The sequence below is a fragment of the Narcine bancroftii genome, chromosome 7 (genome assembly GCF_036971445.1).
Source record: "Narcine bancroftii isolate sNarBan1 chromosome 7, sNarBan1.hap1, whole genome shotgun sequence".
NCBI classification, from domain to species: Eukaryota; Metazoa; Chordata; class Chondrichthyes; order Torpediniformes; family Narcinidae; genus Narcine; species Narcine bancroftii.
The window spans coordinates 34,341,811-34,358,716 of record NC_091475.1 but is presented as its reverse complement, the minus strand read 5'-3'; the positions used below and the strand labels follow the sequence as shown (position 1 = coordinate 34,358,716).

At 40.1% G+C, this 16,906-nt stretch overlaps 2 protein-coding genes across 14 annotated transcripts in view; one reads left to right on the top strand and one right to left on the bottom strand.

Moving 5' to 3' along the window:
* grtp1a (growth hormone regulated TBC protein 1a) overlaps positions 1 to 16,906 on the bottom strand; it is a 393,930-nt gene that overhangs the window by 210,687 nt on the left and 166,337 nt on the right. The gene's annotated exons all lie outside the window — the stretch shown is intronic.
* mcf2la (mcf.2 cell line derived transforming sequence-like a) overlaps positions 1 to 16,906 on the top strand; it is a 141,043-nt gene that overhangs the window by 116,190 nt on the left and 7,947 nt on the right. For 6 of the 7 annotated variants that reach the window (XR_011341708.1, XR_011341707.1, XM_069889511.1 and 3 more), the window contains 5 exons: positions 2,308 to 2,400; positions 4,414 to 4,492; positions 6,438 to 6,504; positions 9,389 to 9,489; positions 10,753 to 10,868. Coding sequence is in view for 5 of the 7 variants with exons in the window: in XM_069889511.1 (XP_069745612.1) it covers positions 2,308 to 2,400; positions 4,414 to 4,492; positions 6,438 to 6,504; positions 9,389 to 9,489; positions 10,753 to 10,868 (456 nt within the window). In the remaining 2 variants the exon portion in view is untranslated. Of the gene's footprint in view, positions 1 to 2,307; positions 2,401 to 4,413; positions 4,493 to 6,437; positions 6,505 to 9,388; positions 9,490 to 10,752; positions 10,869 to 14,420; positions 14,745 to 16,906 lie in introns of those variants that run through there. The other variant, XM_069889510.1, reaches the window with a different exon arrangement.

Sequence of the window (16,906 nt, the reverse complement as noted above, 5' to 3'; positions counted from 1 at the left end):
TATAGGTATTGTAAGGTAAAACATCATGAGATGGGAATGTGTAGGGAGTTACCCTGTACAAGGCTGTAACAAGAAGGGGAGGTGTCCTTGTACTCCTGTTAGGTAAAACATCATGAGATGGGAATGTACGGGGCAGTAACAAGATGTGAATGCATCCTTGTACTTACAAGATAAGAGAGACATTGATGGATTGAGAGGCAGGAAGCTAGCAGGGAAAGGATAGCAACAGTTTTAGTCATTGGACAAGTAATGATATGATGATGTTCTAAGCACATATCCAAGGGTATAAAAAATCACCATTTTGCTGATAACGGCAGAATGCATTCTCCGACTAACCTGGTTGGTCGCAAGTGTTACAATCCGGTAATAAAGAACAAAGAACCCTGATTTCGACTCAGCCTGGTGTTTGTCTCACTCATTCATGAACAAAGCAGACCTAACAGTATGGAACACTTATCTTCATTGATGATGTAATTGCTGATGATAGTAGCAAAATTAATTCTGAGGTGCATAGAAACATCTGCTCAAGTTCGAGAAAATGCTTCCAAACTTATTGAATGGGTTTCATCCTCCAGCAAGACCATGATCCCAAACATACTTCTAATGCAACAAAGGAGTTTTTCAAAGATATAAACTGGAAAATTCTTGATTGGCCAAATCTGTTGCCTGATCTAAATTCAATTGAGCATGCCTTCCATATGCTGAAGAGAAAACTTGAGGGGACAAGCCCCTGAAACAAGCAGGAGCTGAAGATGGTTGCAGTAGAGGCCTGGCAAAGCATCACCAGAGAAAATACTCAACATCTGGCGATGTCCATGAATTACAGACTTCAAGTAGTCATAGCATGCAAGGGATATGCAACAAAATACTAAACAAGACTATTTTTATGTGCATACCATTGCTATGTCCCAAATATGATGGTGCACTGAAATGGGACTGTGTTTTAAAAAGTGCTGTAATTTCTACATGGGCAAACCAAAATGTACACAAGTAACCTTGAATACAATCTGGTGTGTGCACTTTAATCTTGTGAATTATTTAATTACTAATTTAAAACTGTGGGGCACGGGGGAAAATATTAGGAAAAAAAGTGTCTTGGTCCCAATCATTATGGAGGGCACTGTATGAAAGGAAGAGGAAAATAAAATAATAATAAATATTCATAGTTAGTGAGTAGTGCAGACAGATCTAAATTTATAAATTTAGATATACCAGGATAATAGGCCATTTTCGGCCCATGAACCTGTGCCATCCATTTACACCCAATTAACCTACCTTCCCCAGTTCGTTTTGAATGGTGAGAGGAAACCAGAGCCCTTGGAGAAAACCCACGCAGACATGGGGAGAATGTACCAACTCCTTACAGACAGCATGGGATTCGAACCCCAGTTCTGATCTGTAACAGAGTGGTGCTAACCGCTATGCTAACTGCACCGCTCAACTTTGGTGGCTTTGAAGTAGTGTTAAGGTTATGTAGTATGGGGAGGGCCAAGACCAGTGATAGCTGTTAGGTTGAACAGATTGTACAATACAGAAAAAATCTTCAGTTATAATTAATGTGCAAAATAAGAGTCCTTAAAGGTCTCCAATTGAGTTTGTTGTGAGGAGTCAGATGGTGGAGGGCTAGCAGCCATTCCTGAACCTGGTGCTATGAGTCTTGTGGCACCCATGCCTCTTTCCTGATGGCAGCACCAAGAACAGAGCATGTCCTGGGTGGTGTGAATCTTAGATAATTGTACTGCTCTACAACAGCAGCGTTCCATGCAGATTTTCTCAAAGGTGGGGAGTTATGCCTGTGACATACTGAGCTGTGTCCACTACCTATTGCAGGGCTTTCCACTCAAAGGAATTGGTTCCCCCATTCCAGGCTGTTGTGCAGCTGGTCAGCACACTTTCCACTACACATCTGTAGATGTTTGCCAAGGTTTTCAATATCAGACCTTCTTTCCATGAATGAATTATATAAATATTGTCTGCTCAGAGTTATTTTATTAATTTACATTTTAAAAAAAATACCATAAGGACATCCTCAAATATGACAGGACAGCTTAGATTAAACAACTTTGTACAGAAGTGTGTGATCTGTCAAATAGTCTGCACAAGGTCTGGATAAGTCTGATCTCATCATCCAGTCGAAGAGGGAGTTGGATATGAAGGCCTGGAAATGTTTGATAAAGAGGCACTCATGAGATTGTGGGATGGTTTAGACTTTGAACACTGGGACCTACTATAGCAGTCTGGTACAGGCCAATGGGCTTGTGCAATCTGTTTTTCATATCTTCTTACATGCTGACTTCCATTTTACAGATGACCATGGTTGGTATCACTGAAAATGTTAAGGGAGATAATAAAAAATTTGAAATATGGTACAATGCAAGGGAAGAGGTTTACATTGTGCAGGTAGGTGTGTGCTAAATGTATTTATTAGCCTCGAATTACAAGACCATAAGACATAGGAGTGGAATTAAGACATTAATCCCATAGAGTTTGCCCTGCCATTCCATCATGGCTGATTTACTATCCTTTTCAACCCCATTCTCCTGCCTTTTCCCCATAACACTTGATTCCCTTCCTAATCAAGAACCTATCCACCTCTGTCTTAAATATACCCAATGACTCCACAGCTGTCTGTGATAATGAATTTAACAGATTCACCATCCACTGGGTAAAGAAATTCCTCCTGTTTTGAAGGAACATTTTGTATTCTGAAGTGGTGCCCTCTGGTTGCAGATTACCCTACCATAGGAAACATCCTCTTCACGTCATTCTATCCAGACATTTTAGTAATCAAAGGTTTCAATGAGATTCCCCATCATTCTTCTAAACTCCAGTGAGTAGAGTCCCAGAACCATCAAATGCTCCTCATATGATAATCCTTTCATTCTGGGGATCATTCTCATGAACCTCCTTTGGACACCCTCTATTACTACACATTCTTCCTTGATAAGGAGCCCAAAACTACTCACAATACTCCCAAGTGCAATCTGACCAATACTGTATAAAGACTCATTACATCCCAGCTTTTATATTCTATCTCTCTCTAAATGAATGCTACCATTGTGTTTGGCTTCCTTACCACTAACTCTATATGCAAATTAACCTTTAGGGAATTTTGCACAAGGACTCTCCAAGTTCATCTGTACCTCTGATTTCTGAACTCAATGCCTGTTTAGAAAATAGTCTATTATTTTTTCCACCAAAGTACACAATTGTACACTTCTCTACACTGCATTCCAGCTGCCATTTTCTTGTCCAATATCCTAACCTGTCTTAGTCCTTCTGCAGACTCAGTGCTTCAACACTATCTGCCCTCTTCCTATCTTAGTATCATCGCAAGCTCGGCCACACAGCCATCAATTCCATAAATGATTGATACATTTGTATTTAATAAACAATCCATTTAAATTTACATGTACTTCATTTCAGCCCTTTAACTTGGAAATATCCTGCATGTTTGCCACACAGGTATTGCACCAATGCTTCACAGTTTGGAGAGCAAATTAAAGATTATTCAGCTGGTGGTTCCTGATTGTATCAAGCTCTCTCCCAACAATCTTCCTGAGTTGACCCTGACCAGACTTTTCAGACAAGAACCTATAATGGGTGTAACCAACATTTGGAGCAGATCTTTAGTTTCTTCATGCTTTGTACCATGGGAATTTTAATGAGCCCTTAATTTAGAGCACTGGCATCACTAGGGGGGTGCAAGGGGGGGGGGTGCACTGCACCTGGTGACTCCATCAGAGGGGGTGACACCAAAATGAATGTCTATAAAATTTTTGTGCAGTGTTTCAACAGAAATTTACTATTTTTTTATAAAGATATCCCTGTAGTTAATTATAACAACAAAAACATTTTTCGTAAGCCCATCTTACATGTATCAATATACCTACAAGGCTAAAATTACTCCAGTCAGAGTCCCCCCACCACCACTCAGCACCACCATCACCCTGGACATACAAGGAACACACACCAGTTTCTTCTTCGCTCAGTACACTCAGTCCATGGTGGGGGTGGGGGTGGGGGTGGGGGGGGGGATGGGTGAGGGGGTGTGGTGGCATCATGAGTTACTGCACTGGGAGACACCAGTCCTAATGATGCCACTGATTTAGAGTCCTAGAGTCATACAGAACAGAAACAGACCCTTTCACCTCACATGTCCATACCAACCACTAAATACAAGCATGTAACTGGGCAAGGCATAGAAGGATACTGATGTGTTCTTTTGAAGATTAACTTCAGTCACTTTGGCATCAGTGTTGTTCATCACTTGGCACATTGAGGAAACTCAGCTACTGCCATTCAACTTTAAAGCATAGAACCCTGGTCAACATGAAACCTGTCTATGGTCCAGTTTGTGGAATCATAATCATCTGTTCAACATAAAAATGTGCTTCTTTATTTCTCTTTAAGGCAGCAACTGTAGAAGTTAAAAATGTATGGGTGAATGAAATTAGAAAAGTCTTAACAGGTCAGCTGGAAGCTCGTAGAGGTAAGGACCATGTGCGGAACATGAGCAAGCTACTGATGGAAAATGTCGTGTGATAACTGGTTGCTGCTGTGATCCTCTTTAAAAGCTATTTGAATGCGTCAGTTTCTGACTTGAAAAATGAAGGTTATTTGGAATGCTGACTCTCCTATGACCAGCTCCTCAAGTGGGCAGTTTTACTGTCATGGGGTTACCTGCTGATATTGAAGAGCTATAGGTTTATCTTTTCTTGCGACATTGAATAGAAAATCAAATTGTGACCGTGGAACAGATGCCAATGAATGGTACAGAAGTAAGTGACTGAAGCAGATATCAGTCGTGGAATTAAAAACCCCAACAGGACAGATCTTGTTCAACCATTTAGGGCTTTTAGGTCAGCTCTGGGGAATGGCTACAGGGAAAAAAAAACTTGAATGGAGAAATGCATGACTTGCCAGAATTGCACTCAAATTTTCCTGTTTAAAGTTGTTACTTTATTCCCTCATCTATTGACCATCTTTCCCTTTGCTGAAAATTCTGAAAGGCACATGATAGAGAAAATTCTATTTGGCACAACTGTCGACCAGTTGAAACTTTTATGATTCAGAAAATATTCATTTCATAAGTGCAATGTTGTTATGTCATTTGGATCATCAATGTCTGCCTTTGAAACTATAGACACATTTGCTAAATGGTTCCAAAGTAAAATGATTGCTGCTCTGGAATGAGAATCAGAATTTATTGTCATGAACAAGTCGTGCTGCAGCCTCACAGTGCAAACATTCATATTATGAACCATCTTACAGCAATAATGTATAGATAACAAAACATCGTGCATGAGAAGTAAGGCCGTGTCTTTGGTTCATTGATCATTCAGGAATCCGATGGCAGTGGGGAAAAAGCTGTCCCTGTGCCACTGAGTGCTCGTCTTTAGGCTCCTGTACTTTTTCCCCAATAGTAGCAGAGTGAAGAGGGCATGACCTGGGTGGTGGGGTCTTTGAGGAAAGAGGCTGTTTTTTCTCTTTCAAGCTTTTTATAGAGTTTTAAAGAACAAGCACACATTTATATATAGAACACAAGGTTACCACATATGAAGAATACAAGTACATTTCCAAAAATAAAACAATAGCAATATACCCCTTCCCCAGACAAAGTTGTCAGAATGACAAAAAAAAACCCCAAAAAGAACTCTAACCCGCTATCGAAAAATAACCTGGGATGTTTTGACATAAAGGTAGAATAGTTCTGCTGAACCTATAAAACATTACTAACGGAAGGAAAAACAGTGTACATAAATAAACCGTGAATACTCTCCAAGGGGTGCCTATCTTGACATACCCGTGTCAACAGAATCCTATGTTTTACCTCTGATTACTACACAACTTTGTAAAAGCTCTCCAAGGGATGCCTACCCTGAACTCACACACACATTACATACACGTGTGCTTAGAATTAGAAGGAGGTTAAGTTAGGTTAGTAAGTCAATAGTGATAAGTTAAAGTATGATTCTATTTTCATGTTTAAATATAATTAAAAGCAACTTTTGTTTAAGTAACCATTTGTCTTAGTGAATATCTATTGCTGCTGGGTTTATGGGTCCTCTGGGCTCATAACAGTACCAAATCTCCTCCGACTGCATAGAAAGTAGATGCATTTGTGTATTGCTTCTTCATGATGTGCTGTCTCCAGGAGAGGGCTTCAGAAATATGGACAGAGGAGCCTGTTCACCTACAGCCCATCAATGCAGATGGGTATGTGGTCCCTTGGCCTTTCCTTCCTAAAATCACAATTAGCTCCTTGGTCTTGCTGACATGGAGAGTAAGATTATTGTTCTGGCACCACCCAACTAGGTTCTTGATTTCCATGTTATGCTGGTAGCTTATGACAGCATTTGGTTCAATATCTGTTGGAAGTGGTATTGTGGAATACATTTACCATAAATTAAACAGAAACTAATTTTCTTTTCTAGTTTCTAACCAACATCTAAAGTTAGAACATTTTCCTGTGGCCCCTTTAGCTCTACCCATAAATACCAGGTAAGTAACACATTGCAATCTAAGGTTTACATGTACTCAAGGCTAGTTGTCTAGCTGTCTCCATGGTTAAATGGTTTATTAATAAATAATAATCATTTATTAAACAATTGGCAAAGTAGTATTAATTTTCCTCTTGATGTGATGTTATATTACATATTATTAAGTAGGATCATCCTCTTTCTCTGAATGAATTTAGATGAACAGGAAATATTAAAAGCAGGCCACAAGCTTGCTATACCTGATCCTTGTCACTTTTCTAATCAGTAACCTTATCTCTTTTTTTTGTAAGCACCCCAAACTATATCAATCTATCCTTTAGTGAGTGATAATATTTATTGATTATTTTCCAACATCCTCTACACTCTTGATCAGTTCCCTTGGATTGGAGGGTAGCTAATTTGACACTTTTGTTTAAGAACGGAGGGAGAGAGAAATCTTGAACAAAGAAGTGGATCAGTAAGTTTTCAGATGATGTGAAGGTGGGAGGTGTGGTGGGTTATGTAAAAGCTTGTTACAAGATAGAAAGAGGATACAGATGACAAAGTGGCAGATGAGGTTCAATCTGGAAAGGTTCATTTTGGAAGATGGAGTATGTGGTTAATGCAGGATTCTTAGCAGTATGGAGAAATGGGTGATCTTGGAGTCCAGGTCCAGACAAATATGGATTTACAAAATGGAAATCATTCTTAACAAACCTTTTAGAATTTGTTTGGACTTCATGTGGTGTTTTTGGACTATCAAAAGGTTTTTGATAAGGTCCCAAACAAGAAATTGTGCAAAATTAGAAAACATGGTATAGGAGGTAATGTACTGATGTTGATGGAAAACTGGTTGGCAGACAGGAAGACAAAAGTGGTATTAAATGGATCCTTTCAAATTGGCAGACAATTACAAGTGGGGTATCACAAGGTTCAGTGCTGGGATCCCAGCTATTTACAATGAATATGATCTAGAAGAAATTGAATGTAATATCTCTACATTTGCAGATCACTCAAAGCTGGGTGGGAGTGCGAGCTGTGAGGAAGATTCCAAGAGACAGCATGGTGACTTGGACAAATTTGGAGAGTTGGCAAATATATGGTAAATGAAGTATAATGTAGATCAGTATGAGGATATCCACTTTGGTGGCAATGATAGGCAGGCAGATTATTATCTGAATGGTGACAAATTAAGAAACAAGATCTGGGTGTCATAGTTTATCAGTTATTGAAGGGTGGATTGCAGGTACAGCAGGTGGTGAAGAAAATAATGGCATGTGAGTCTTTTCAGTCAGAGGTTTTGAATATAGAAGTAGAGAGATCTAAGTTGTATAGAGCCTTAGTGAGGTCACACCTTGAGTACTGTGTACAGTTTTTGTCTCCTAATCTGAAGAAGGTAATTCTTGATATTGACAGGATGCAGCCAAGGCTCACCAGACTGATTCCTGGGATGGTATGATTGATGTTTAAAGAAAGACTGAATAGATTATGGTCATACTCATTGGAATTTGGAAGAATGAGAGGGGATATCTTGGAAAAAATAACATTCTGACAGGACTAAACAGGTTATATGCAGGAAACAGGTTGTTTGCATTGGGAAGTTAGTCACTTAGGACTGAGATGATGAGAAATTTCTTAGAGCTTAAACTTGTCATAGAAAGTTCATTAGACATGTTCAGAAAGATCGAGGGGTATGGAGTGCGAGCAGGAATGGGGTACTGAAGTCATATGATCAGCCATGATGATGCCAAATGGCCTAATCTTGCATCTATATTCTACATTTCTATGATCTTGAATAGATTCATAACTCAATATTCTCAACATCCTGAGTGAAACATTCCAAAGATTTACAACTTTTTGAGTAAAGTCCCAAATGACAAGCCTTGTACCTTAAGATAATACATGGACACATTGAATCTTGTTAATAGAATATTACAGCACATAGTGTCTGAATCTAATTAAACTAAAACTCCGATGCTTTCAGATGATACATACCCCTCCTACCATTCCCTGCAATATTCCCTAACTGCTTCCTGGATCGGACCTGCCCACCTGATCCTTCATTCACTCTGCACTGTGACCAAGGCCTGTTGCCTTCCTCATCACTTTGGACCTCTAGTGTGATGGACATTCACTGCCATTGTTCTCAAACTGAATTGGCATGAACCCTTGCTATCCACCAATATTAGTTAACTAAACTCATCTATTTAACAATTAACCTGATACTGAAAGATGAATATCCCTCTGATGTTGCTTTACATTTTTGTTGTTTATATTGGCCGTTCACTGCATTGGGTTGATACATTGTCATTATATGTTAACCTTGGACTTCTTTAACATTGCTGTCCACTCCCAGATAAACATGATATTTGTTTCTGCTTTTCTCTTCCTGGACCTGCCTCTTCATCTTCTTGCATTAGTTTAACTTCCCTGCCTTTTTTAACCCTGCACATTTGGGTCTTTCTGTGATCACCCCATCCTGCCTCATGTTATCGCTACCATTTCACACATTAACCATTGAGTTTCTGTCAGTAACTCTGCAGCTTGACTAATAGGTAGGGTGGCCATTTTCAAATTTCCAAAAAGGAAGACATGGCCATAGGTTACTATTACACAGTGTATATAAACAGAGTGTGTTTCAAAAAAAGTTATTTTTAAGTAAAATGTAAACCATATTGCAAAAACAACAAATGCAAGCACACAGTATATATTTGGTAACCTATGACCATGTCCTCCTTTTGAAATGGCCACCCTACATAGGCTACTAGATTTAATGTAGTGAAAAGCTGTTAATGATTGAATAATGCAACCTTTTTTTGCAAGCAGTAATAAGTAAGTCGTACTCACTCCTCATTTCACCGTACTTACTTGTGATTTTTGTGCACTCTATTTTCCACTTTGCCCAGCCCCTTATGGAGTCCACAGAAAGTGAGAAGGCCTGAGATTGTAATCCCTGATAATCACAGCATTTCAGTAACTTCATCAAAGAAACAAGAGAAGGGAAAAGGTATGGTGTGCTATATAGGATAAAAGACCAGGGCCAGGCTAAGATGTGATACAAGTAAAGGATAGAGTGTGACCAGTAATAACTGAGAGGAATGGTTTAGATATCACAAGGATGTTACCAGGTCTGGGTGTGTTGAGTTACAGAGAGCCTGGATAGTTGGGATTTTTCTCCCTGGAATGTAGGAGGCTGAAAGGTGACCTCACAGAAACCAATGAGGGACATTGATAAAGTAAATTGACATAGTCTTTTCCCATACCCCCCCCCCCTCACTGAGGAGAAAAATCTAAAACTAGAGGGCACAGATTTAAGGTGAGAGGGGAAAGATTTAAAGGGACTTGTGCAACACTTCACACAGAGGGTGGTGGTATATAGAACAAACTACCAGAGGAAGCTCTAGAGACAGGTACATTGTAATGTTCAGAAGACAAATAGGTACATGGGTAGGAAAGGTTCAGGGGGATATGGGCCAAGCATAGGCAAATGAAACTAGCTTGGGTGGACTGCTTGGTCAGCATGGACAAATTGAACTGAAAAGCCTGTTTCTGTTTTGTAAAGCCCAATTAAGAAGGGGATGTAACATTGAATAAAATAGGAAATAACATCTGATTTTTTTTAAAAGAAAACAAGAGGAGGCTCTGATGAATATTTAATCTTCTTGGCTGCAGGGTTGGCGGGCTGCTACCATTGTACGATTAGCAGCTGTGGCCTTTACAGCTCCTGCCACCTGGGATCAATCTATGTTGAGTTCTCCTAGTGATTGATGGGTTTTCCCTGGGTCCTTTAGTTTCCTAATTGCCCATTGTAAATAACCAGCAGGGTAAGTGAGTGGCAAAACAGGGGGAGTGTAGGTGTGGATGCAGGAGAATAGAATAGGGTGATTATAAATGCATGTAATTGTCTTCCTGGGCTTGGTTGGCTGCTACCATGTCCATGATGACCATCAACAAGCATTTCCAGTAGTCTTGCTCTTTTCTGTTTTCATGCTCTGTGACTCTGAAGAGCTTGTAGCTTCAGTAAAGGTGTTTAACATTATGAATGATATTCATGTAAGTACCCCATGAGCAATCAATGCTGGAAATAATTTAAAAGTATTTCTTGAAAGAGATGCCCAGAATGAATTAAATTCTAATAATCTGCCTTCCAAGATTGTTTGATATGTTTTTACAAGTTTCTCCTTTTTTTATATTATTTACCATGTTATGAGTTTGTGATCTCAAACAATGCTTTGCAGTTCCATACTTATTGAATTTGTTTACTCTCCAGGATGGACCAAAATGTCGCATTCCCTTGATATTCCAGAAGAAAGCAATGATGGATGGTCCAGTGCTGATGACCAACTCAATTCTTCAGATTGTGAAGAGGAAACTAATAGGAAGTTGGTAGGTGTAACATCCAGCTGTAGTTATGGTGTAGACATTTTCATAGCCCCAGAGACTAAACTGCAACTGGCATATTAAGCACATTGTAAGCCTTTCCTTAGATTTTTCCTGATGCTCTTAAAGTAGGTAGCCTTGTATGGTTCAGTTCATTGCATTATTAATTTCATTATTTAACCAATGAATGAAAAGATAAGACAGCTCCAGATCAGGAACCATTGTTGCTTCACTGCTGTAGGAATCCTTGTGGGTGGCGAGCTATGGGGTAGTCTTCCATTTTTACAACATAAATGCCTAGACTTCTGTGAGGTAGGAAAAGAGAAGCAAGTTTTCTACAGTCATGGTGATTTGATAATTTGAAGTGCAGGGAATTCCGATCAAAGTAGAGTAGATCAGGGGCAGGTGTGGTAACTGCAGAAACAGGGGCCATAAGAAAAGATCTGTTTTGTGGCAACCCTTTGAGAACATTTAAAAGTGAATGAGAAGGGTTGAGTTAAGCATTATCCATGGGTAGAGAACTTTAAATGAAATGGTCTCACATTTATGCACATTTTAAATGAAATAGTCTCATAGGGGAAAGGTCCAGAAATGAGTTTTGGAAAATGCAGAGCCATTATTGCACAGCATATTAAGTGTCTGCGATGAAGAACTAGCTTAAAGTGTTGTATTTTCACAGTCTCTGACCTGCACATACCAATATGAGAAGACCTTCTGTTCAAACTAACAAATTACTGAACAAGTGTAGCTCAAAGAAGTTGTTTGGTTCATGTTATGCACTCTTTTATTGATGAGGAAATGTCTAGAGCTATGATTGCTCTAGAATGTCATTTTTCACTCTGAGTCAGAATTCTGCAACAAAGAAATAGGCCCTTCAGCCCAACTTGTTCATTCTGATTGAGCTAGTCCCATTTGCCAGACTTTGCCTCATATTTCTCAACACATTTCCTATCCAGGTACATTGTCTATGTTTTTAAACATTACAGTTCTACCATTTCCTCTGGCAGCTCATTCTAAGAACCAGCCTCTGTACAAAGTGATGCCCTTCAGGTCCCTTTTAAATTATTTCCCTCTTACCTTAAATCTGGGCCCTTACTCTTTGAAAAAGATAATGGCAATTTCCTTTATCCATGCCCAACCTGATCTTGTAGACCTCTATACATGTTACCCCTCAGCCTGCTTCACTCAAGAGAGAAAACTCCCAGCCAATCCAACCTCTTTTCTTATGATTCAAATCCTTCCAGTCCCAGGAACAATCTTGTCGATCTTTTCCACACAAAATGCATATATATTTTGAATCTGCTCAAATTGATCTTGTCTCTGTTTTTTGAGCACAAAATTAGATAACCTTCGTTCTTTATTTTGCTTAAAATCCTGTCCCTGATGAATTACTAATCTTGATTTATCTGATAAAACCTGAACAACCTGATAGTAATTCAGCATACTTTGGGATACATAACAGTGCAACACAGTCACTGAGTTGCATTTGAGTGTGGCCACTGCTTTGTAACTTCCAGTGTCACTTCTTTTCAATAATAACTACTTCATTATGCAATTCAGGAATGTTTAGTATGGGAATAAATGGCTTATAGTTTGCCTTCTTGTCATGCAATACCTATTTTGAGAGGTGAGTTCATATAATAACCCACAGAAAGTGGAATAGTACAGTGGTACAAATAGTTGAGCTGCTGTCTCATAGCTCCAGGGTCCAATCCCAACCTCTGGTGCTGATTGAGTGGAGTTTGCATGTTCTTGCCGTGACCACATGGGTTTTCCCAGGGTACCTCAGTTTTCTTTGTTTTCCCAAAGATGGATACTGTAAGTGAATGGGAGAATAAAATTGGACTAATGTAGGATCAGTGTATATGGGTCTGGTCTCTGACACAGAGTCTTGGCCTGTGGCTAAGAAAGGGAGGGTGTAGTGATAGGGGATTCAAAAGTGAGGGGAACAGATAAGAGGATCTGTGGAAGAGATTGAGTACCCTGGATAATATAGGTGCCAGGGTCCTGGGTATCTCACATCAAGTTCATGGCATTCTCAAGGTAAGATGAGCAACGAGATGTCATGGTCCACATAGGGACCAATGACGTGGGTAGGAAGGTTGATGAGGTGCTGCAGAGAGAGTTCAGGGAGTTAGGTGTGACATTGAAGGACAGGATCTCTAGGATTGTGATCTCAGAATTGTCACCCATGCCACGTGCTAGTTAGAAATAGGAGGATAATGCAGCCAAATACATAGCTAAAAAAATGATGCAGGAGGGAGGGCTTCAGATTTCTGGACCATTGGGCTCTCTTCCAGAAAAGGTGGGATCTGTTCCAGCCGGCAGGACAATTTGCTTCTGAATTGCAGGAGGGAAAATATCCTTGTGGAAGGTTTGCTGGTGCTGTTCCAGTGGGTTTAAACTAGATTTGGAGGGGGATAGGAACCAGAGTGCCAGAACAGATAGTGGAGTGGAGGAGGAAAAGGGATTTTAAGACTTCATATAAAAGACAGAAATCAAAAGGATGAGTGTGGTGGAAATAATGTCTTCAGGTGCATCTATTTCAATGCAAGGAGTAGGAAAGGCAAACAAGCTTGGAGTGTGCATTGGCAGATGGAATTATGACATTGTAGTCTTTAGTGAAATTTGGTTTGAGGAAGGGCAGGACTGGTAGCTCAGTGCTCCGGGGTTCAGTTGTATCAGACACGAAAAAGCAAGAGAGATGAAGGGGGGTGGGGGGGGGGAGTGGCATTGCTCATCAGGGAAAATACCACAGCTGTGTTCAGACAGGACAGACTAACGGGCTCATCTAGAGAGGCTAGTTGGGAAGAGCTGAGGAATGGGAAAGTTATGACCACATTAATGGGGCTGTATTATAGACTACCCCAATAGTCAGCAAGAATTAGAGGAGCAAATTTGTAGAGAGATAGCAGTCAGCTGCAGGAAGCAGAAAGTTGTGACAGTCAGTGATTTTAATTTTCTACATATTGAATGGGACTCCCGTCTCGTAAAAGAGCTGGATGGCTAAGAGTTTCAGAGAAATTTTCTCAATCAATATATCAAGTTACCATCCAGAAAGAGTGCAGCTGGATCTCTTGTAGACAGGAGAAGAGACAGAACTAGGAGTAGGGGAACATTTTGGGTCCAGTGATTATGGATAATTATGGATAAGGTGAGGTCTAGTTCTTGGGTTGAGAATCTAAATTGGAGAAAGGCCAATTTTGAGGAAATGAGAAAGGATCTAGAAAGCATGGATTGGGACATTGTTTTCAGGCAATGATGTACTCGTTAAGTAGAAGGCCTACAAAGGTGAAATTTTGAGAGTTAGGAGTTTGTATGTTCTTGTAAGATCAATATCACGGTTAAGATTCCTTTATTGTCAAGTAATAGCACAGAACATGTAATATTACATGAAATTGCCTCTCGAATCTATATGGTCTCCTGCAGCCTGTGCGGGCCCCCCGACTGCAAGTTGCTCTCAACCTGTGTGGGTTCCTCACCCACTGAGCACCTCGCTCGTTCTCTGATGTGGTCTCATATCCTGTAGAGTCGTCTCCTCTTTTTTTTCCTCAACAGGTGGTGTTCTTCCCATTTCTGGTGGCCTGTGCCAGTCAGTTGCTCCCTGGAGTCTGCAACCTATTATAGCCGCTGCTCAGCGCAGACCCCACCACCTTGGACAGAGACCTATGCGGTTGCATGATTTTACTTACAAACCATCAGATCCTTTAACAGGGCATTTAAAGCCTGTATGCTCACATGAGGACCGGGATGTTGAACCCTTCTGTCTCTGTTGCCTGCTCTCTTGGGTCTGCACCAGCAACAATGCTGCCATTTCAGCAGCTCTGGCAGTGCCCACCATATTTTTCTTTGCATGTACGATTAAAGGCAAAGTTAACAAGCATAAGGAACCTAGGTTTTTGATGGATATTGGTGATCTTGCTAAGAACAAGAGACAGGTATATAGCAGGTATCAGCAACAAGGAGCAAAAGAGCTACATGTGGAGTATAAAGAATGCAAGAAAAAACTTAAAAGGGAAATCAGGAGGGCTAAAAGAAAATATGAGGTTGCTTTAACAGACAGGATGAAGGAAAATCCTAAGGGTTTCTACAAGTATGTAAAGAACTAAAGGATAATAAGGGATAAAAATTGTTCCCCTTGAAGATCAGAGTGGTCGGCTTTGTAGATACTCAAGAAAGTAACACAGAGTCTAGGGAAGTGGGGTAAACAAGCAGTGAGGTCATGGACCCCATGCAGATTAAAGAGGAGGAAATGTTCACTGTCTTAAAGCAAATAAAGGTATTTCCTCTGAACTTGAGGGAGGATGATGCAAAAACTTCAGGGGCCCTAGCAGATATATGTGAAATGTTCTTGGGCACAGGTGAGGTGCTGAAGCTTCGGAGGGTAGCTCATATTGTTTTGTTGTTTAAAAAAGGCTTAAAAAAAAACTGGAAATTATAGGCTTGTGAACCTGACATCAGTAGTTGTAAATTATTGGAAGGTGTTCTAAGAGATCAAGTATTCAAAAATTTGGAGTCAAGGACTTATTAGAGATAGTCAGTATAGCTTTGTGCATGGTAGGTCATGTTTAATAAATCTTGTACTGTTTTTAGAGAAGGTTACCAAGAAAGCTGATGAAGAAAAGGCTATGGATGTAGTCTACATGTCCTTTAATAAGGACCACATGAAGGTTAGTCAGGAAGGTTTAGTCGCTCAGTAATCATGGTGAGGTAGTAAACTAGATTCAACATTTGCTTTATGGGAGAAGCCAGAGAGTGGTAGTAGATGTTTGCATCCCTGATTGGAAGCCTGTGATGAGTCACGTGCCTCAGGGATCGGAGCTGGGTTCATTGTTGTTTGTCATCGATATCAATGATCGAGATCATAATGTGGAAAATTGGATTAGCAAGTTTGCAGTTAATATAAATATTGGAAGTATAGTGTACAGTGAGGAGGCTTTCATAAGAACGTAGGAGAAAAATATCTGGCAGTATAGTCCAGGCCAGCTAGGAAAATGGGCTGCAAAATGAAAGATGGAATTTAATGCAGATGTGTAAGGTGTGGCATTTTGGAAGGATAAATCAAGTTAGGACATACACAGCAAATGGTACGACACTAAGGAGTGCAGTAGGACAGAGGGATCTGGGAATACAGATCTACCTGTGGCATCACAGGTAGATAGGGTGGTAATGAGAGTTTTTGGCACATTGCCCTTCATAAATCAAAGTATTGAGCATAGGAGTTGGGATGTTATGGTAAAGTTGTAGAAGACATTGATGAAGCCAAATCTGGAGCATTGTGTGAGTTTTGGTCACTTAACTACAGGGAAGATATTAATAGAAAGAGTCCAGAGAAGATTTACTAGGATGTTGCCTGGACTTCAGGAACTGAGTTACAGGGAAAGGTTAAACAGGTAAGAACATTATTCTCTGGAGCACAGAAGAATAAGGAGAGATTTGATTGAAGTGTACAAAATTTGAGGGGGATAGACAGCAAATGTAGATATCTTATTCCACTGAGGGTAGGTGAGATACAAATCAGAGGACATGGGTTAAGGGTGAAAGGGGAGAACTTTAGGTGGAACTTCTTCACACAGAGACAGGTGAGAGTATGGAATGAGCTGTCAGATGAATTGGTAAATGCGGGCTCATTTAAGAAAAATTTGGATAGGTACATAGATGGAAGAGGTGTCGAGGGATATGAACTGCTGCGGGCCAATGGGACTAGGCAGAATAATAGATCAGCACAGACTAGAAGGTCCTGTTTTCTCTGCTGTATTATTCTATGGTTCTATGGATTGTTAATGATTGGCACAGACTCAGTAGGCCAAAGGGCCTGATTTGTACTGTTTTGATCTATGATGAAGAACAGTTCTGGAACCAGTGATGTTTACATGCAGGCATCCAGTTTGACCTGTGTGTCAGTGGTTAATTATTAAGGTCATTTAGAGAGGAAAAGATGAGGTGCCAGAGGAAGCTACAGAAGTAACTACAATTACAAAGTGCAAAGTGTAAATAGCATTTGGATATATGGACAGGTAGGACTTATCGACCAAATGCAGACA